General features: G+C 41.0%; 2 protein-coding genes across 2 annotated transcripts; both read right to left on the minus strand.

The window, feature by feature from the left end:
* Positions 1-4,245: 4,245 nt before the first annotated feature.
* LOC143855474 (uncharacterized) lies at positions 4,246-9,406 on the minus strand. The gene is made up of 4 exons (XM_077365591.1): positions 8,883-9,406; positions 8,296-8,654; positions 4,759-4,874; positions 4,246-4,386 (listed from the first exon to the last, which is right to left on the minus strand). The coding sequence occupies exons 1-4, from the start codon at positions 9,404-9,406 to the stop codon at positions 4,246-4,248; spliced, it is 1,140 nt and encodes a 379-aa protein (XP_077221706.1).
* Positions 9,407-9,549: 143 nt separating this feature from the next.
* LOC143855475 (uncharacterized) lies at positions 9,550-12,652 on the minus strand. Its single transcript, XM_077365592.1, has 3 exons — positions 11,297-12,652; positions 10,673-11,201; positions 9,550-9,737 (listed from the first exon to the last, which is right to left on the minus strand). The coding sequence occupies exons 1-3, from the start codon at positions 12,650-12,652 to the stop codon at positions 9,550-9,552; spliced, it is 2,073 nt and encodes a 690-aa protein (XP_077221707.1).
* Between the last annotated feature and the right edge of the window lie 9,167 nt (positions 12,653-21,819).

Raw genomic sequence — 21,819 nt, forward strand, 5'->3', positions numbered from 1 at the left:
AAGAAGCAAAAACTCCGAAAACTTAAAACAAAATGGGAGTTGAAAGTTCATGATGAGGTTAAGAAACTACTAGAAGTGAAATTCATTTAAGTAGTTGAATACCCCGAATGGCTTGCAAATATTGTACTGGTACCCAAGAAGGATGGGAAAGTCAGGATGTGTGTCGATTTCAGAGATCTGAACAAGGTCAGTCCGAAAGATGAGTTTTCGCTTCTGAATATTGATCTCCTGGTTGACAATACCGCTGGACATGCACTCTTATCCTTTATGGATGGATTCTCAGGGTATAACCAAATCAAAATGGCGCCCGAGGATATGATGAAGATGGCATTTATTACTCAGTGGGGAACATATTGCTACAGAGTGATGCCGTTTGGTCTCAAGAATACTGGTGCCACTTATCAGAGGGCTGCAACTACTCTTCTTCATGACATGATTCATAAGGAGGTCGAGGTCTATGTAGATGACATGATTGTCAAGGGAAAGACTCAATCAGAGCATACTGTTACCTTAAGAAAGTTCTTCGAGGGAATCAGAAAGTATCAGCTCCGTTTAAACCCAAGTAAATGTGTATTTGGGGTCACATCAGGGAAGTTGCTCGGATTCATGGTCAGCGAGAGAGGAATCGAAGTGGACCCTCAGAAGATTAAGGCTATCCAAGAAATGCAACCACCAAAGACAGAAAAGCAGATTCGTGGATTCCTCGGCAAAGTGCAATACTTGAGAAGATTCATATTTCATTTACCTATGACATGTGAACCCATCTTCAAGTTATTAAAGAAGAATTCTTCCAAGAAGTGGAATGAGGAATGTCAGGAAGCATTTGAAAAGGTCAAGTAGTGCTTGTCTTTGCCGCCTGTCTTATCCCCTGTCATTCCAGGTCAACCGCTGCTGTTGTACTTATCTATCACTGATACGGCAATGGGTTGTATACTTGCTCAGCATGATGCAGGATCTAAGAAGGAAAAGCTCATTTACTACATCAGCAAGAAAATGCTGGAGTATGAAATCAAGTACACTATCTTGGAAAAGACGTGTCTAGCATTAGTTTGGGCGACTCAAAGGCTTAGACATTATCTGATGTTGAATAAGATACTTTTGCTCTCACGGATGGATCCGTTGAAGTATTTGTTCGAGAAACCCGCTCTTACAGGAAGAATGGCTAGATGGTTGCTATTGTTGTCTGAGTTTGACATCACTTATGTCACTCAGAAATCAATTAAGGGGCGGGTCATAGCTGACTAGTTGGCTGATGCTCCTGTTGAGGAGAATGCTTTTCTGAAGGCAGACTTTCCTGATGAAGAGATCATGGACATTGAAGAAGAGACTCTGAGTACCAAGTGCCTCATGTACTTTGACGGAGCTGTCAATAATCATGGTCAAGGAATAGGGGAAGTTTTGGTATCTCCAAAGAAGGAGTACATCCCTATATCTATCAAGTTGCAGTTTGAATGCACCAATAATATGGCAGAATATGAAGCATGCATCGCAGGACTTGAAGCAGCTTTGGCTTTGCGAATTCAAGACATCGATGTGTTCGAGGATTCAATCCTGATCATTTGTCAAATAAATGGGGATTGGAAAACAAAAGAGGCGAGGTTGATCTCATATCACACTTATCTCGAATCTCTGGTCAAAAAGTTCAGGAGTGTCACCTTCACTCATCTGTCGAGGACAAGGAATCACTTTGCCGATGCTTTGGCTACTCTGGCGTCAATGTTAGACATTTCTCCGACAATGGAGGTTCAACCTTTAGCTGTGAGGTTGAAATGAGCTCCCGCGCATGTGAATGCCCTAGAGATATCTGCTAGATGTCCGGACGGAAAGCCGTGGTATACAGACATTAGAAATCTCATTTCAGGCAAGGGGCATCCGCCTGAAGCTTCCAGCAAAGAGAGGAAAACTCTTCAGAAGTTTGCTGCCAACTTCATCATTTGTGGTGAAGAATTGTACAGAAGGTCGTTTGATGGGATACAGCTTCTGTGTATTGATGAAGATCAGGCTGCAGAGCTCATAGAGCAAAGACATGAAGGTGTTTGTAGCCCTCACATGAATGGTAAGATGCTGTCAAGAAAAATCCTAAGACTTGGATTCTATTGGCCCACAATGGAAGCAAACTGCTTCGCATTCGTGAAGAAATGTCACAAATGCCAAGTCTATGCGAACCTTATTCATGTATCTCCGTCAGAGTTACACTCTACGAGCTCGCCATGGTCATTCTCAGTATGGGGGATTGATATCATTAGCAAAGTTTATCCAAAGTCGTCAAGTGGACATGAGTACATTCTGGTAGCCATTGACTACTTCACAAAGTGGATAGAGGCAGCTTCATATGCTTCCATAACTTCCAATACAGTTGTGAAGTTTGTCCGTACAAATATTATCTGCAGATATGGAGTACCTCATGAGCTGATTTCAGACAATGGATCTCACTTCAAGAAAGAGGTAATGCACCTGTGCGAAGAGTTCAAAGTCAAGCATCACAAGTCATCCCCTTACAGACCACAGACAAATGGTGTTGTAGAGGCAGCGAATAAGAACATCAATGTCATAATCAGCAAGATGACAGAGACTTATAAAGACTGGTCGAACAAACTTCATTTTGCTTTGTGGGCTTATAGGACATCGATCAGATCATCTCCAGGTGTAACTCTGTATTCTTTAGTGTATAGAATGGAAGCAGTCCTACCTGTTGAGCTGAGAATCTCATCTTTAAGAGTTATGATGGAAGCGAATCTGCCAGAGTCTGAGTGGGCCAGAGCTAGGCATCAGGAATTACAGATGATCGATGAAAAGAGGCTGAGAGCCTTATATCACATCCAAGGGTATCAGAGAAGAATCGAAAGGGCCTTTAACAAGAAGGTCCGAGTCAGAGATCTAAAGCCAGGAGATCTTGTCCTGAAATCATACAGGGCACTGGTGTTTGATCCCAGAGGAAAATTCAGGCCAAACTGGTCTGGTCCTTACATTGTTGATGAAGTCTTGCCTGGAAAAGCTGTAAGACTCTTCAATGAAAATGGAGAAAAATTAACAGAACCTACAAACCTGGACCAACTAAAGAAGTACTATGCTTAGATACACCAGGATGTCGTCCTTGGTCGATTAGAGCTTAAAAGCCAACAACCCCAAATGTCAAAAGCCGTTTGCAAACCATTTGGGCCTAAAAAAAATATTATTTTTTCTTTGATAAACTCAAACCAGGGGCATCTTTTATGACTTGCGTCATAAAAGATATTGAACCTGAACTACGTTCTGACCTAATTCCTTTCTACAGGATACATAGGCAACCTGATCAATTCGGGTTCGGTCAAATCCTTCAAATCTTTCAAATCAATAAAAAGAAAGAAAGAACAAAACAAACAATCCTTAAAACCCAAATTGGCGAACTACGCAGACCTGATTCCCATTTCTTTGGGGATACGTAGGCAGTCTGGAGGGCCAGATTCGGTCAAATACATAAAAACTTACCAATGTGTAACCTGTTTGAACCCAAGCCTACCTAAAAGTCCTTCTGGTGTACTTAGGCCCAGGTTTGTAGAGAACAGAAAGAAAAAGAAAAACTGATGGAGCCTTAGACCCGCTAGACTGAAAACCCGCAACAGCGGTCTAGGCAAAAGTTAGGGTCATTCACCCGCTAAGCTGAAAACCCGAAAGGGTGGTTTAGGCAAAAATTAGCGTGCTGAGCCTGCTGGATGGAAAATCTGCAAGGGCAAACAGTCCAGGCAAAAATTAAGGCATCCGGTCCGCCGAATCGAAAACCTGAAAAAGGCAATTTGGTCATGGCAGGGACTTCATAAAGGACAGAACCTCTGTAAGCCAGCAAGACTTTCATTTCTTCGGCGGCACTACTCCAAAGTATGAGTAAGCGCCAACAGAGATTCTTCTGATACTCTCTAAACTAGGGCGTTAAGACTAAGCAATTCAAAGGGATAATAACCATGATGGAAATACCGGAAAGAGGAATGAAACACCTTTAAATACGGTTTTCAAAAGATTCTAAGAGTGGTAGACTGTACCATCTTAAAATACTTATCAGACTATGGAGCAGATTCAGTCTCTCTTCGAGTCTAAGTCATTGTGTACATCGAAGTCCTTGTTTGTTGGTTGTCAAAGTCCTTTCTTCGCCAAATCAAGGTTAAGCCCCAAAGTCGAGTGTGGGTAATCTTGTGTAGTCCAGTATCCCTCTCAAAGCTGGGGCAGCAAGAAGCAATAAGGCAAAGATGAAAATGATGAAGTTGTGTCTCCTCAAAGATAATACACAGCAGAACGAAGTTCAGAAGATGGTAGATTCTCAAGTCCATCAGACAGGCTTTCAAGCCCATATGAAACGACAGAGATCATTGGAAATGAAAGGTGGTTGTCAGGCAAATACAGTCTGTTGTAAACCTGAAAGCATTGTAACCTCGAATATTCAAGAAATGAAAATCTTTTTAACCATTTCCTGTGTTTTGCTCTCTTATGAATTTGTCATGGAAGTAAAATCAAACTAGGGGCATCTTTTATGCCTTGAGCAATCAGGTCATAAAAGATATCAAGAGAGCAATGATGATTGAGATGGTTATTCTTAACAAATGAAGATACGAGGAGTTTGAACACAGTCTCTGAATTCAATTCCTCAGTCAATTTCCTTTGGAAGTCTGTCTCAGCAATCCTTTGAGAGTCTTTCTCATCATTTTATTGAGAATCTGCCTCATTATTCCCAACGGAGTTTCTACTCGCAAACGAAGTTTGTAATCAAATCAAGCATTTGGGCTTAACCAGATTTTTCCTGAGAGTATCCACCCCGAGTGAAGAAACCAAATCCTCCCAGAAAGCATCCATCCCGAGTGAAGAAACCAAATCCTCCCAGAAAGCATCCACTCCGAGTGAAGAAACTGAATTATCCCAGAAAGCATCAGCACTGAGCAAAATATCTAAATTCTTCCTGAAAGCATTCGCTCCAATCGTAGAACCCAAATTCTTCCTGAAAGCATTCGCTCTAAGCGTAAAATATATTTTGTCTCTTTGAAAATTTTCGTTCCAAGCGCAGAACCCAGTTTTTTTTTTCAGAAAACATTCGCTCCAAGCGTAAAGCCCTTTTTTTCCCTTGAAAATAATCGCTCTAAGCGTAGAACCAAATTTCTTCCTGAAAGCATTCGCTCCAAGCGTCAAATCAATTTGTTTCTTTGAAAGAATTCGCTCCAAGCGTAGAACCCGAATTCTCCCTGAGAGCATTCGCTCCAAGCCTAAAACCAAATTTTCCTTGATAGTATTCGCCCCGAGCGTAGAATCAAATTTTTCCTTGAAAGTATTCGCCCCGAGCGTAGAACTAAATTCTTCTTGATAGTATTCGCTCCGAGCGTAGAAAGAACCAAGGTCTCTCTGAGAGCATCTTTGAGAGCATCAAGCAAACAACCAAAACCCGTTCCATTTTCAAAAATAAGTATAAATTTGGGGTTTCTATGGACGTGAAAATGGAGAGGGTTGTGGCTGAGAAGATGTGGGTCTTGGGAAGGGACATAAATATATTTGATGGTGGTAGAGAAGAGAAGATGGAGGTTTGCAATTGGGGGAAAATCGTGGTGGGGGTCGGATTCAATGGGGTCTTGGCCGGATTCCGGCGAGATATATCGAGTTTTTGTGAATGATAGTCAAATCCCTCCTAACATAACCTCCTAGAGGTCAAAGAGGAAGAAAAAAAATGGGTTAAAACATAGCATAGCTGGAATAGAATAGGAAAACATGACCTTCACCAAAGGTATAGCTCGAAGAAATTTGATGAAATCTTGCGGGCATTGGCCCCTTTAAACAAGTAAGCCAAAACTCTGCTTCTATTTTGAAAAATGCAAAGCAAATTTCAGATTCCAATGAGGATTGGATTTTTTTCTGAAAAACTAATCAAGGAATTTATCACAAAAGGGTGTGTCCAAGCTTCTCTTGTCTTTATTTGATAAGAATAGCCATCTCGATCCTTTTTTTTTTGTTCGACGTCTTTTATGACTTGGGAAACCAAGTCATAAAAGATGCCCCTAGTATGATTTTATTTCCATAACAAGATTCATAAGAGAGCAAAACGCAAGGGTTCAACTAAAGGTTTTCATTTCAAAGAAATGCTTGAGGTTACAAAGCTTTTACGAATACAAGAAAATGGGTTATGCTCAAAGCATTCTTCTTTCTACACTTTGCGATAACATTCTGAATAAACTCGAAAAGCTGCCCCTTCTGAACTCTGGTCTGTTCGGCTCTGTCCGCAAGAGATGCAACTTCTTGCTTTTAAAACTTATCACCCCAGCTTTAGGAGGGGTAAAGGCTAAACTTGACCTTAAAGACCTGACTTTGACTTGACAATGAAAAGATTTTGACACACGATAAACGGGACTTTGACAAATGACAAACGAAAGCTTTGAAAAACACACAACTTAGACTCTAAAAGAGATTGAATCTGCTTCTTAATTTGATAAATGTTTAAGGTGGTAACAGTCTACCGCTCTTAGAATCTTTTGAATACCATATCTAAAAGTGTTTCATTCCTCTTTTCGGTACTTCTGTCCTGGTTATTAACTCCTTTAGGTTACTTAGTTTTAACCACTTTAACTTGAAGAAGTGTCAAAAGAAATTATGCGGGCGCTTACTCAGACTCTAAAGTAATGCCAAAAACGGAAGTCCAATCGGCTTTCAGAAGCTTTATCCTTTGTGAAATCACCGCTATGACTGAATCGCCCCTTTTAGGGTTTCGATTCAGCGGTGCCTGGATTGTCTGCCTATGCAGACTTTCCATCCAGTAGGCTCAGCACCCTGATTTTTGCCTAAGCCGCACTTTCGGATTTTCAACTTAGCGGGTGAATGACCCTAACTTTTGCCTAGACCGCCCTTGCGGGTTTTCAGTTTAGCGGGTCTAAGACTCAATCATTTTTTTTTCTTTTTTCTTTTCCTCTCTCTCTTTTTTTTTTTTTACAAACATAGGCCTACATACACCAGAAGGACTTTTAGGTAGGCTTGGGTTCAAACAGGTTAGCATTTGGTAAGTTTTGAGCAATTAGACTGAATCTGGACCCTCCAGACTGCCTACGTATCCCCAAAGAAATTGGGAATCAGGTCTCGCGTAGTTCAGGTTTAATATCTTTTATGACGAAAGTCATAAAAGATGCCCCTGGTTTAAGTTTGACAAAGAGATGTTGGTTTTGCTTTTGGCTCAACGGATTAGCAAAAGGATTTTTATTTTCGAAATCTGGGCTATTGGCTTAAAGCTCTAATCGTCCAAAGATGGCATTCTAGTGTTTTAGGCATAATATTTCTTTAACTGATCCAGGTTTGTAGGCTCTATTAATTTTTCTCCACTTTCATTGAGGAGTCTTACGGCTTTTCCCGGCAGGACTTCATCGACAATATAAGGACCAGACCAATTTGGACGAAACTTTCCTCTCGGATCAACTACCGGTGCCCTATAGGACTTCAAGACAAGATCTCCTGGTTTCAAATCTCGGACCTTCTTATTGAACGCCCTTTTCAATCCGCCTTTGATACCCCTGGATATGATACAGAGCTCGTGGCCTCTTCTCATCTATCATCTGCAATTCTTGATGTCTGGCCTTCGCCCATTTAGATTTTGGCAAGCTCGCCTCTATCATCACTCTCAGGGATGGGATTCTGAGCTCAACAGGCAAAACTGCTTCCATTCCGTACACTAAAGAATACGAGGTGACACCTGTAGAGGATCTGATCGATGTCCTGTAAGCTCACAAACCATAAGGAAGCTTGTTCGACCAATCTTTATAAGTTTTTGTCATCTTACTGATGATTACCTTGATGTTCTTATTTGCTGCTTCAACGGCTCCATTCGTTGCGGCCTATAAGGAGACGATTTGTGATGCTTGATTTTAAACTCTTCACACAAGTGTGCTACTTCCTTCTTGAAGTGAGAACCATTATCTGAGATAAACTCATGAGGTACTCCATATCTGCAAATAATGTTTGTAAAGATAAACTTCGTAACAGAGGTAGAAGTCAAAGAAGTATAAGAAGCACCTTCAATCCACTTCGTAAAGTAGTCGATGGCAACCAAAATATACTCATGTCCGCTGGATGACTTCGGAAATACTTTTCCAATGATATATATTCCCCACACTGAAAACGGCTACGGCGAAGTGAGAGAATGCAACTCTGAAGGAGGAACATGAATAAGATTCGCATAGACTTGACACTTATGGCATTTCTTAACAAATGCGAAGCAGTCTGCTTCGATTGTAGGCCAATAGAATCCAAGTCTAAGGATCTTTCTAGATAACATCTCCTCGTTCATATGAGGTCCACAAACACCTTCATGAGTCTGTTCAATAAGCTCAGCTGCTTTGTCTTCATCAACACACAAAAGCTGGATCCCATCAAAAGATCTGCGATATAACTGTCCACCACAAATAACAAAATTAGCAGCTAATCTCTGAAGGGTTCTACGCTCTTTCCCAGAAGCCTCAGGTGGATGCCCTTCACCAGATATGAGATTACTGATGTCTGTATACCAGGGCTTTCCATCTGAACACCTGGCTGCCATTTCAATAACGTTCACATGCGCTGGCTCCCATTGCAATCGCACTGTAAGCGACTGGACCTCCATTGTTGCTGAAATGTCTAACATCGAAGCCAGTGCAGCCAAAGCATCATCAAAATGATTCTTTGTTCTGTACAAGTGCGTAAATGTAATACTCCTGAACTTCTTGACCAAAGATTCAAGATATACATTATACGAGATCAATCTATCTTCTCGAGTCTTCCATTTCCCATTAATCTAGCAAATGATCAGGATGGAATCCCCAAACACGTCAATGTCTTGAATCTGCAAAGCTAAGGCTGTCTCCAGTCCGACAATATAAGCTTCATACTCTGCCATGTTGTTGGTGCACTCAAACTGCAACTTGATAGATATAGGAATATATTCCTTCTCAGGGGATACGAGTACTGCTCCTACTCCCTGACCCTGGTTATTGACTGCACCATCAAAATACATTGTCCATCTGGTATTTGGAGTATCTTCTTCAACATCCATAATCTCTTCATCAGTAAATTCAGCCTTCAGGAATGTGTTCTCTTCCACAGGGGAATCAGCTAACTGCTCTGCAATGACCTGCCCTTTAACAGACTTCTGAGTGACATAAGTAATGTCAAACTTAGATAACAATAGCAGCCACCTTGCGGTTCTTCCAGTGAGAGCAGGCTTCTCAAACAAGTACTTCAACGGATCCATCCGAGAAAGCAGAAGTATCTTGCTTGATAATAAATAATGTCTGAGCCTCTGAGTTGCCCAAACTAATGCTAGACAGGTCTTCTCTAAGATTGTATACTTCACTTCATATTCTAACATCTTCTTACTGATGTAGTATATAGGCTTTTCCTTCTTAGACCCTGAATCTTGTTGAGCAAGCATACAACCCATCGTTGTATCCGTGATGAACAAATACAACAATAAGGGCTGACCCAGGATGACAGGGGAAAAGACATGAGGTAAGGACAAACACTGCTTAATCTTTTCAAAAGCCACCTGGCATTCTTCGGTCCATTTCTTCGATGAATTCTTCTTCAGAGCTTAAAAATAGGCTCGCATGTCATTGTCAGGTGTGCTATGAATCGCCTCAGATACTGAACTTTTCCGAGAAAATCTTGGATCTGCTTTTCGGTCTTCGGCGGTTCCATCTCTTGAATCACTTTGATTTTCTGAGGATCTACTTCAATTCCCCTTTCGCTCACTATGAATCCAAGTAGCTTTCCTGAAGTAACCCCGAATACACATTTACTGGGGTTCAAACGAAGCTGATACTTTCTAATTCTTTCAAAGAATCTTCTTAAAGCCGTTGTATGCTCTGGTCTAGTCTTTCCTTTGATGATCATATCATCTACATAGACTTCGACTTCTTTGTGGATCATATCATGAAGAAGAGTAGTCGCAGCTCTCTGGTAAGTAGCACCTGCATTCTTCAACCCAAAAGGCATTACTCTGTAACAATAAGCTCCCCACTGAGTAGTAAACACTGTCTTGATCATATCTTTAGGCGCCATCTTAATCTGATTGTATCTCGAAAACCCATCCATAAAAGATAACAGAGCGTGACCAGCTGTATTATCCACCAGAAGATCAATGTTCGGAAGCGGAAAATCGTCCTTCGGACTTGCCTTGTTGAGGTCCCTGAAGTCCACACACATCCTGACCTTTCCGTCCTTTTTGGGCACCGGCACTATATTCGCTAGTCATTCTGGATATTCAACAACTTGAATGAATTTTACTTCCAGTAGCTTTTAACTTCGTCATGAACTTTTAACTCCCATTCTGTTTTAAGTTTTCAGAGTTTTTGCTTCTTTGGCTTTGCGCCAGGGATTAAAGGTAATCGATGCTGGACAATGTCTTCACTCAATCCCAGCATGTGATCATAAGATCAAGCAAAAACCTCCTTGAACTCCTTAAGTAAAGTGATTAATTCCTCACGCTCCTCGGGAGATAAAGTTTTGCTAATTCGAATTTCCCGAATTAAGGTTTCATCACCTATATTTACGGTTTCAATTTCTTCTTCAAGCGGTCTTGCTAGGCGACTCTCCTCTTGTTGAATCATATGTTTGATTTCAAGTGGAGTTTCGTCGGCATCCTCATCAGAGGGGGAATCTTGATTATCATTATTAATATTATCAGTTTTAAGAGCAGATTCAGTACTTGAAATGGAAGCAGGAGAAACAGAAACAGGAATATATGTAAAAGAGTCTTTCATTTCATTCATAGAATTGGTTACATCAAGAATGGAATAGCCCACAGCAGGCATGGTATTGGACTCTAACGATGTATTCACAGACTCAACATACAACTCAACATACAACTCAACACTGAACTCAGCCAACTCTGGCATATGTGCAGTTGAAGAATTAAACTCATCATGTAAAGTATTCTCGGACTCGACTTTATTGGAAAGAGACTCGTCATCGACTCCAGTATCAGATCCGACTTCTACGGTACCTGCACCAAAAGAATCGTTAGAATAAACAAACTCAAAATCAGACTCGGAAGTAGATGTATACTTAGAGACCACTGACTCTTTTGAGGAAACAGGACTATACTGAAAGACTACTTGAGGTAAAACCTGGGAGGTCCAGTTGGTCAGGGGTTCCTCGGCTGGGGTGATTAAGTTTGCAGGATTCAGAATGAATGCATCCCTGCCAATACTGCTACCACCGATGCTTCGGTCTCCCTGCTAACCATTGCTGCCATTGAATATTCAATCTGAAACATGCCATTTAGACAGCCCGGCTCGAAAACATCGGCCCAATCAGTTTCCGATGCTACCTCAGTAATTCGCGCACTCATTGGCTCTTCTGATAACTCTAGGTCAAAGAAAATTTCGAAGCCCGAAAACCTCTGCCCTGTCACATCATCGGTCCATGTTTCAGCATACCCACAAAATGGAAAATCTGCCCCCTCTTTTCTGAAAATGTCATTTCTGATCAGACTGATTGGCCCCATAGGCAATTCTAAACCCCGGTGGCGACACTCGGCCCATTTCAGCATGTACCTCTTCATTTCCCTGACCTCCTGCTCGGTCGGCTCATATCCTAGGCCAAAAAGACCATTGAAAGCTCTGAACTCAGGCCACTCAGTAGGGCCTTGGTGATACTTGCCCAGCCCTGCTCCTCGAATATAGCCTTGCTTACGAATCATCATGACTACATTCGAGTTGGTACTAGTCAAGAAGAAAACTTCTTCGCCCATGGCCACTTCCATGGATATGACCGACACCTCCAGTGAAAAACCTGTCAAACTAACATCGTCTGCCTTCCCAGCTATAGGCTCCTGCGAAATCTGCCCAATCTCTAAATCTGGGTCACCCTTTACAGTCACTACCCTGTTATTATGAATAAACTTCAATTTCTGATGGAGGGTGGAAGGGATAACTTTGACCTTATGCAGCCAAGGTCGACCCAATAACAGCAGGAAAGAAGCTTTAATGTCAAATACTTGGAATTCTATGTCAAAGTCTTCTCCCCCAATCTGGATTTCAGTGACCAGGGTTTCAATGACATCTCGCAGGGTGCCATCATACGCTAATATACCTTGCTCTGAAGGAATGAAATCCTCGGGCCCAAAGCCCAAAGTTGCGGCAGTACTCAACGGACAGATGTTCAGAGCAGACCCGTTGTCGACTAGTACTTCGGGTACCCTCTTCTTGTTACAGATTATGGTGATTTTAAGTGAATGAGTGTGGTCTCTTCCTTCAGGAGGTAGATCATTGTCTGAGAAAGATACTGCCTTGGAGGTCCTAGCCACAGCGACTAGGCTTACCAACTCATCGGGTGTAATCTCAGTCAGCACTTGAGCAGCATTCAACTCTTTGAGTACCACCTTCCTGTGCTTAGACGAAGACATAAGTAGACCCCAAATAGAAACGTTTGCTTGGGTCTTCTTCGGCTGCTTCAACAGATTATCTTCTTCCTCATCTGCACTCGGCATATTCTGCCCTTGATTCTCGGCTGTTCTCACTGCTTTTGTGAGGTTTTCTGCTCTCAATTTTGCGGGCTTGAAGACACGGCCACCCCTGGTAACATGACGAAGCTCGTCACACTGATCTTCTAATAGAAGCAAATCATCTGCATCCATTCTCAGAACATACGAAGTTTCATTTATCTCTTCCTCGAAATCATCCATCCTTAGAACATCAGGAGTTTCTTTTTCTACAACATCCTCACATCGAAGGACATATGGAGAGGACGCCTATGCCAAACTGGTGCTCCCCCTCCAGAAGGCATAAGACCTTTCTCTTTCCATCTCTTCGATCTCTTCAGGGTCAAACCTTAGGATATAAGGTTCATCAGGAGTAATTGCACAAATGAGAATGGATGGATTAAGAACTGGGTCCTCGACAAAAATGGCGTTCATCGCAGGAGGAGGAATAGCACGATGATTAGGAAGAGGGTTCTGAGTTACATTGGGCTTTTCCACCACAAGTTTCCCATTTTCTAACATAGTCTGGAGTGCATGCTTTAAAGCCAGACATCTTTCAGTGAGGTGACCCGAATTTCTGTGGTATTCACAATACTGGTCTAATCTTCAATATGGGGGCAACGGGTTAGGTACTGGCCTAATATCAGGTAGTCTGATTTTCTTATCCCTTATCAACTTTTTCAGAATCATAGGTAAAGGGTAAGGGAGTGGATCAAAATGCCTCTGAGGTTTCTGCTCTACTGGTGCTGGCGCTAGCTTTGACACCTCTGTTACAGTCCTGGCCGCTGGGCGAACATAGTTCACGTGGTCTACTTCTTTCTGTACGACCACGGGTCTCTTTCCTTCTCTGATGTCCGATGGAAGTCTGGCCCTCAGACCCTTAGCTATTGCATCCTCAGTCCTTGTCCCAGTTTTAATCAGATGGTCGAAGTTGGTGTAATTCAGAGGGGACATGAAATGGAAATACTGCGGCGACAAACCCTTAATCACCAGCCTGATCTGATCTTCTTCTGATAGCCTCTCGCTTAGCTGGGCAGACTTTCGACGCCAACGATAGATGAAAAAAGTAAAGGTCTCCAGAGGACCTTGCTTTAGCTGATTGAGGTCCCTCTTGGTAACCTCTATCCCTTCCTCCATCGAAAACTACTCTACAAACTTGTTGGAGATGCTTTGCAGGGTCTTCACCTCTTCGGATTTCCGACGCAGAAACCATTTCTTCGCAACCCCAGTAAGAGACATTGGAAAGACCCTGGCCATTTGTTCAGGAGCTAACCCATACTGTTGTGACAGCTCAATAAACCACCTCATATGATTCCGGGGACACCCAGTCCCATCATATTTGTCATAATCGGGGGTTTTGAATTTTGGGGGCAAGGTGACTCCAGGAGACATTATCTGCTCGGATATATCGAACTGCTTCGGGCGTTGATGCTTCAAGCTTTCCATGTCCTTTGTCAGCTTCTCCAATTGATCAGCTACCTGCTTCTCATTATTATACCGGGCCATATCTGGAATGCAATATTCTTCAGCGTACTGCTCTTCTTCCAGGTCGACATCTATTGGTGGAATGAAAGGACGGTTCAAGTTTGCAGGGCTCAGATTTGCAGGTATAACGGGAGGGGTTGAACTGCAGGTGCTCTAGAAGTAGAGACCTTTTCATTAGACTGGGCTTTCATTTGGGCCATCTCCTCTTTCATAGAGGCCATATCCCAAGTAAGATTCACCATCATCTCTTGAATTTTAGCTAGCGCATCATTGGGTTCAGCCATTTGGACAGATTCTGAGGATTCAGATGACTCGGATAAAGAGGGTGCAGATTGCTCAGGTAAGGTTATTGGTTCAAATTTACGAATGAGTCTAGACGTCGTTGACTGTTTAGACCACGCAGGTTGACTGACACTTGAGGGAGCGATGTTTGCTCGATTTTAGAATCATGTGCTGGAAATTAACATACTAAATTAAAACGATAACAATTGAGATAAAGTATTCTGCACCAATAAAGATAAGAGAAAATCATGAATACTATTCCATTGATCAATAGTCAAACTGTAGTCACAATCAAAACATTAATCTTTGTTAACAATTGGATGAAAGTAACTATTTGCAATGAAATTTGAAGAAATTAAAATGACAATTTCATGAAAATGAATCTTCAAAGCTCTCCAATTCGAGCTCTCCAGTTGGCGGGCTCCTCCAATATTTCTCCTTTCCGAAGCCTAGACACGAAAGCCAATCTCCTCTCTATGACTTTGTCTCTCCAAGCAGCTACTATTGACTCAATGAGATCAGGAGTAACGTCTTCACAACAAGGTGGTGTAATAACCCTGGGAGGACACAAGATCCCAGCAATCTGACGAGGAAAACACAAAGGTGCATAGAAGGATGATTTTTCTAAACCCATAAGATAGACAAATGAGTATGGGTAGGTGTTGGTGATAATTTGTGGACAGGATTGACTCACCCAACGAAATTGGTTTTTCCCTACATTCTGCAGCCAATGGTGCCATTCATTAAGCTGAGGTTGCTTAATCACTGTTTTCCAGGAATGAAAACTCTTAAGGGTGTACTCAATGCGGTTCTACGGCTGAAGGATAGTGGGTTTTTCACAAAGCCACACGTATAACAGCTTAGCACATCCGAAAAAATTATCCTGAACCTTTTTACTAGCAATAAGGTCTAAGTCATAAAAGGTTTCTCCTAGCATGGTAGGGACAGGATTTCTCCCTTCATTAATTTGTTCTACTATCTTCAATAAGGTGAAAGGGGCAGCACTAGAATCTCCACGAATGACATGGCATGCAAAGACAGCAAAGGTTAGGGCATTACGTCGACATTCCTGAAAACGGGAGTCGGCAGGATCAACATTTTTGGAAAAGAGTTCAATAAGGGCTTGAAACTGCACATTCTTCTCTGTTAAGCATGGCAGAGTCTTTACGGTCTTCTTTTCAAACAATTTGCAAAAATGATCACGAGGGGAGTTTATGCTTGAAGGTCGGATCCAAAGTCCTTCAAGAGGGAGCTCTAACAGGGCACACCAATCTTCAAATATAGGACAAAGTTCAAAAGATCCAAATCGAAAGACATGAAAAACAGGATCCCAGAGTCCAGCAGCTGCTTGAAGAAACTTCCAATTTATACCGCGACTATTCAGATGGGTAAACAACGGATGAAATGCTCAGCCTTACTCCTTTCTTCACACCTTAGCGGAAAAGATTTAATAGTCTCAGCTATCCATTTGTCTAACAAATTGTTCGCCATGATCAGACCTAACATTCAGATAAGTCAAAGATCATGAGGGAACAGGGATAACTTGGCATAGACAAATGACAAGGATAACTTAGCAATCAATTATATGAAAATGATAAGATTAATGACCCTAAATTTTCATCAATGATCAAAGATGATCAGTAGATCAGAGAAGTAGACCATGGCCACAAAATGACAAAAGTAGGTCATAGGCCGAATCTAAATCTGACGATGGATACCAATAATTGTATGATCAAGGAGATTGGTAATTATAGACCACGGCCATAAAGGCAGCGAGTAAGCCATCGACCAGATCTAAGACAATGCAAACAGACAAGCCAGGATCTAACCTAATGGGTAATATACACAATATGGATATATGACACTACAATAGAATGGGTACACAATCGGAGGGTAATATAGACCGTGACCCTGAGAACGACAGGTACAGGCCACCAATCAGGTAAACCTGAAAGAATGTGAAAGGTGATTGACTAAACCAAGGATATCCCACTAGAAATAGGTCCTAATCTAATCAACCGACAGAATCATATATACACAAGGAATCTGTACAATCCGAGAATGAAAAGACAGTTTATGGCCATAATAATGGCAATAGAAATGCCACCAACCATATCGAAAGAATGTAAATAGAATGAATTAGACCAGGAATACCCACTGGGAATGGGTCCTAATCTAAACAGTCGATTCATCCAATAGGATAGGTACAAAAAGATGGCAAAAACTGTGAACTGACTCAGCAAATAAAACATGCACAAAGGAACTACACAACTGTACACTCAAGAAGCAGAACATAGACCATGATTAAGATAATGACCAAGGAAAATTACCGACCAAGTTAGAGGACTGGAGGGTGAAAGAATATAGCTAATAGTTAGACCCGAAAACTTTACTGATGGACAAGTCCTGGTCTAACAGCTATCACAAGGAGCGATTATGTTTACAGATTTTAAATGAAGCGGATGACAAGGAATCAAGAAATGGACCATGGTCACAAAAGATGGTGAACAAGAACCGTCAGCCGGATCCAAGACTGAAGTAGTGAACAAACTCTAATCGGTGATAATAGACCAGAAAACCTCAGTAGAAAGTAGGCCTCGATCTGACAGCCAGCAGAACGGATATAAATCCGAGATACAGGAATAATCATGTGATAAAGATGACAGGGTGAACCGCGATCTGGATGATGACCAAGCAAGAGCAAGAGTCAATGACCGGGTCTAGAAGAATGGTATGACTGAAATAGATACAGAAACCTTATTCGAAAAGATAAGCCCTAATCTACGAATAACACACACACACACACACACACACACACACACACATATATATATATATACATATATATACACCCTAACCAGGGGCACCAGCCTTAATCTAATCTAATGAGTCGAGAAAGTCTCGACTCAAGACAGACTGATGAGTGTAATAGGACCGTGTTGTAGCCATATAAAATAAGCTACCCTAGTCTACAAGTGGGACAAAGCTCCTAACTCCAAGCTTCACATGTGTAAGCAACACATGTTCATTCCTGTATGAATGCAATATATATATATATATATATATATATATATATATATATATATATATATATAAACACGGGTACTTCCTAGTTGGGTTTCACTAAGTCGATAAGTATATACATAATATATAAAACAAAGTAGGGCTTCGGACTCAATCTTCGGGTACTATGCGTATGAATCATACTTAATATGTATAACAAAAGTACGCCCAATGTTATACATAGTATGCTTCATTGCTCATCGGCTGCTGTAGACAAAAGTACGCCCAATGTCTACGGCTGCAGCGTCGGCGCATAGCTTGAAAATAGATCCAACAGTTCTGTCATGGTAATAACCTCCCAGTCTGGCACGCACTGTATCTATTTTCGTGGAGTTAATAATGAAAAATAATGAAAGAAATAAGAAATATGATAATGCATACCGTGCAGTGTATGAATCCCTTGTTTTAATTATGCACCTATCTGGTGCCCCTGGATTCTAACGATAGAGTTCTCATCTAAAATGATTTTAACCCAAATTTCTCCAAAGTTAATAAAAATGGCATTTTAACAGAGTTAGGCAATGTTTCAAGAACTCCCCAGCAGAGTCGCCAGCCTGTGGACCCCGATCCGAGGATGATGGGGAAACGAGTCCCTACATCCTCTCGATCTCCACATGAAAGAGAGCTCTACCAGGAACGCTCGAAACGGATGCCACCCTCATAGCATAGCACGAGTGGCGATAGATGAGATACCTCTTGATCCAAGGATAAATCTTCAAACCAAGATGTACCTAACACAAACTCAGAGTCGCCATTCATGGATATGCCATGGAACCAAAACAAATGCTCTGTCTACAACGGATAACCAGAGATACAAAAGGTCCGTGCCTGATTACGAATGGAGAAGGTCCGAAGAGCACCCCCAATTTGTCCGAGTGCAAGCACTTGGTCTCTTATGCCATTTATTAGTAACCTTGAAGAGTTTCGGGCGAAAATCATGTGAAATGGGAACGAATATCCCCGAGACAACGTCTATCTAGGCATGCAGGTCCCGGGGATAGTAATAACAAGAGAACACAACATGAATGAAAGAACTGACACATAAGCACTGCTAGATTTTGAGTGACATGCCTAAATGGTTCTAAGTTCTGGTGGACAAACGCATGCATGCTACAACTAAAGGTATAAGGTTTGCGCATGAAAGTAAGAGAAAACAACAAAATACACAATCATAACAACACAACAAATCCTAAACTCTAATGATTGAGCCCGAGTCCTTGGATGGTCTGATGTTCATCCAAAGACCTACGTATCCCCGCCTCTACAAGAATCAGAGCAACGCCTATTCTAAGCTATGATGTCTAAGACACCTAGGCCTCTATCCTATACTCGATCTAAAAGACCGGACTAGTTATTAAAGCTTCTTGAGTGATTATTTAAATTCCAATGAATTGTAGATTTAGGACACCCTATATGCCCCAACTAAATGTAGGTTAGCCCTAAGCTAATGCAGGTGGTTCCTACAACCTATGTATAACTAGGCTGTGTTTTCTAAAGAAAACAAAGGGCAAACTAACGCATCCTATTATAGTCATCAGTCGGCGATGTGAATCGCCAACTGATCGGACGGAGGCGCTCCTAGCTAGGACAAACTCCTAACTCTAACACGAACACACAACAAGCACACAACAAATCTAGGACAAACACCTAACTCTAGAACAAACTCCTAACTCTACAGGAAGAGCTTTTTGAAAACAAGATTTTAAAGTTGTTTATTCAAAAAAAGATTTAAAATGCTATTTACAAAAGTTTGGCTGGACTTGGGATGAAGATCCCAAGCTGCACTACGTACCTCGTGGAAGAGGATCAAGCCAACGTAGTTCAGAACGAACTCTTCTAACTACGCTCCCAAAACTCAACACTTTAGATGCACTTGGATTTTTCTGGGTTTTCAAATATTTTTGATGTTTTAAATTTATCTTGAAGTGTTTTTATATTTTTGGTGTTTAAAAGATGTGCTAACACCCTTTTAGCTAAAGGGGATCCGATAGAAGAGCCTCTATACCCACCATATCACGGTAGGGTATTAAAGAGGGAAACAGGATCCCTAAAGCCTAGGGGAAAGAAAATAAACGAGGGAACTAACATTCCGATACGAGCAAACAATCTCAAAGAGATGACCAAAAGCTGACGAGACTTAGCCAGTCTCCAAAATAGAGGATATCTAACCTATGGAGTAAAACCCCTAAACAAATGTCAGATGAAAAGAAAGCTTCTAACCCTAAGGGCAGACTTCTAACCAAGGACGATAAAAAAGGGGACTAGCAAGATAAATGGCATCTAACAACTCTATGAGATGGGGGGTTTAATATGAGGCTAGGTAAGCCTCCTAAAGGGAAAACTCTCTAAATGAGACAAGGCTTGCCTCCCAAACAGGAGCTCTATCAATGAGGCAGGGCATGCCTCCTATGCATAAAGGATGCGAACAAAGGATCTAATGAGACTAGGCAAGTCTCTTAAACACGAGAGGGGAATGCTACAAGAAACGAGCGAGTCCCCTAAAGATGGGCTCGGGCTAACGCCTTAATCGCCCCTTGCAATGAATAGGAGAACCTAACACTCAGATGTGTCTAAGACTAGACAAGCCCACTAATAAGGGAGGGGAATACAACTGGAATTCAGTGCCTATCAACATACAGATTGCTAATCAAATATTTTGATCTATGCTTATACCAAATCAAAGCAAGATTAAAACTAGCAACCGAAATCATTGATCATGCTACCCTAATTATTTTCTTTCTTATTACCCGCTTTCATCTTGTCAACATAATAAGAATAAACCCAACTAGACATATCAAAAGCAGACAAAATAGAATCCTGACAAGGGTGCACGTTAACCTGAACAATTCTACTTCCAATAATGACACTGGAGCAATTGAATTAATGAAAGCTAACGCAGGAAATCTCACCTTGTACCCGTAACACAATATGATCATGCTGCCTAAAATTCATTAATTGATTTAGAATAAAGTCTAATATGTGAAATCTTACGCAACTACAACAATATCACATCTACCGGTGCCACATATTGACTTACCCTGTACTTTGATGTCTGAAGAAACCACAAGAAATTCTCACAATACTAATAAAGACATTTCCATAGTGAAACAATGATGAAATGATGTACAGATTAATTGAAGTCATCAAGAAAATGGAAATGGCATTCACAAAACATTACCATGTTATTACAACATGGTAGTGTTAACATCAATTCCTACAAGCATCTCATTTCAATATTCGCACTGCATATAGGATCAAATCACAAGAATCTGAATAGAAATTTGGACGTATAGAATGCAAGAATAGCTCATTGGTGGACATAACAAACTTGATAAGAGAAACCAGGTTAAAAGTTATGCAAGGAGAGAAAAATAAAATGCAAATGATCACATCCTTGGGCACATGAAATTATGAGTCTGCATCACGACATTTTTTTTTAATGGGAAAAGGACACTCTTAGAACCTGGTTATTCATGGACAAGATTTAAAGGTTCAAGGCATAATTATGACCAGAACTTTCTTAAAAGGCCTGAATGTAAGGGAGTCTTATGACCCTTATAACATCAAATCATCATAATTGACATGTATCAGACCAAACCTGCAACAGGTATTTCCACCACTGAAGAATGAAATGGCTTTATTTGTTTTATTCATTTAACAAACAAGTTTGAAATATTGGTTAGTTAAAGCAAAATGAGACCGATCCTGTGCATCCATTAAAACATAAAAAAAAAATGTGCAACATCAACTAGGAGCAATGGCCCAAGCCATGTTCTATTTTGATAATTGCATTTACCACTATCAGGACCATCACATTTCTTGAGATATTTGAAAAAAAAAAAAAAAACTCTACCAAAGAGAGACAAGCAATTTGTATGCGATTATCAACACATGATTGTATAGATTGTAGACCTATGGAGAGAAGAAACTTTTCTAATTACTTAAAGTCTACAACTCCACTTTCTAAATTTGCAAGGTTGTTAAACAACCGGAAGAACAGAGGAGCCTAACATTGGTAATCGAGTGGAAAGTGGAAAAAAAAAAGAATTTGCATCCAAACAGCATGAATAAATTTCAGAAAATGGGGCAATAGCTAAGATGAAGTGATGCCATTATAGCCAAGATTATTTACAGGCAGTACCAATACTATCACATCCAAGCTATCATCTACCCTAATAACCGTGAATTAAACCACAATTAAAAATTAAATTCCTCCCACAGAACATCTCAAAATGAAAGAACAGAAACTCATCTTTAAACGCAAGTTAAACATAGTTTCACAAATATTTATGAAACAATAGCATCAGTGGGAAACTGTGAAGGGGAATGAAAATCAGAAATGAAATAAATCCCCTATTAACTTTTTGAAACGCCTGCATTAAAAGATAAAATTGCAGAAAATATTTGCGATGGCGAAAAGACTTGAAAATCTGTGCGCATCTGCATTGCTCTTGATGATGCCACCCAGTAGCCTGAGAAAAGTGAAAACACACCACCCACCCAAAACTAGAAATGGGAAATGAAATTCCATCTCTATCCTA

This window comes from Tasmannia lanceolata, unplaced genomic scaffold (genome assembly GCF_043159265.1).
Source record: "Tasmannia lanceolata isolate RefF3 unplaced genomic scaffold, GAP_Taslan_0.1 ptg000021l, whole genome shotgun sequence".
NCBI classification, from domain to species: Eukaryota; Viridiplantae; Streptophyta; class Magnoliopsida; order Canellales; family Winteraceae; genus Tasmannia; species Tasmannia lanceolata.

Excerpts from the sequence above, each read along its gene's own strand:
- LOC143855474 (XM_077365591.1), bottom strand. The coding sequence starts at position 9,406 with ATGGGTTGTATGCTTGCTCAACAAGATTCAGGGTCTAAGAAGGAAAAG. Across the intron at positions 8,655-8,882 it reads CCTATATCTATCAAGTTGCA|AACAAAGAATCATTTTGATG; the intron begins GTTTGAGTGCAC and ends GCACTTGTACAG. Across the intron at positions 4,875-8,295 it reads TATTGAACAGACTCATGAAG|TTTCTTCACTCGGAGTGGAT; the intron begins GTGTTTGTGGAC and ends GGGATAATTCAG.
- LOC143855475 (XM_077365592.1), bottom strand. The coding sequence starts at position 12,652 with ATGGATGATTTCGAGGAAGAGATAAATGAAACTTCGTATGTTCTGAGA. Across the intron at positions 11,202-11,296 it reads TGAGTGCGCGAATTACTGAG|GGAGACCGAAGCATCGGTGG; the intron begins GTAGCATCGGAA and ends AATGGTTAGCAG. Across the intron at positions 9,738-10,672 it reads TTCTCCTGCTTCCATTTCAA|GAAAGCTACTTGGATTCATA; the intron begins GTACTGAATCTG and ends GGGTTACTTCAG.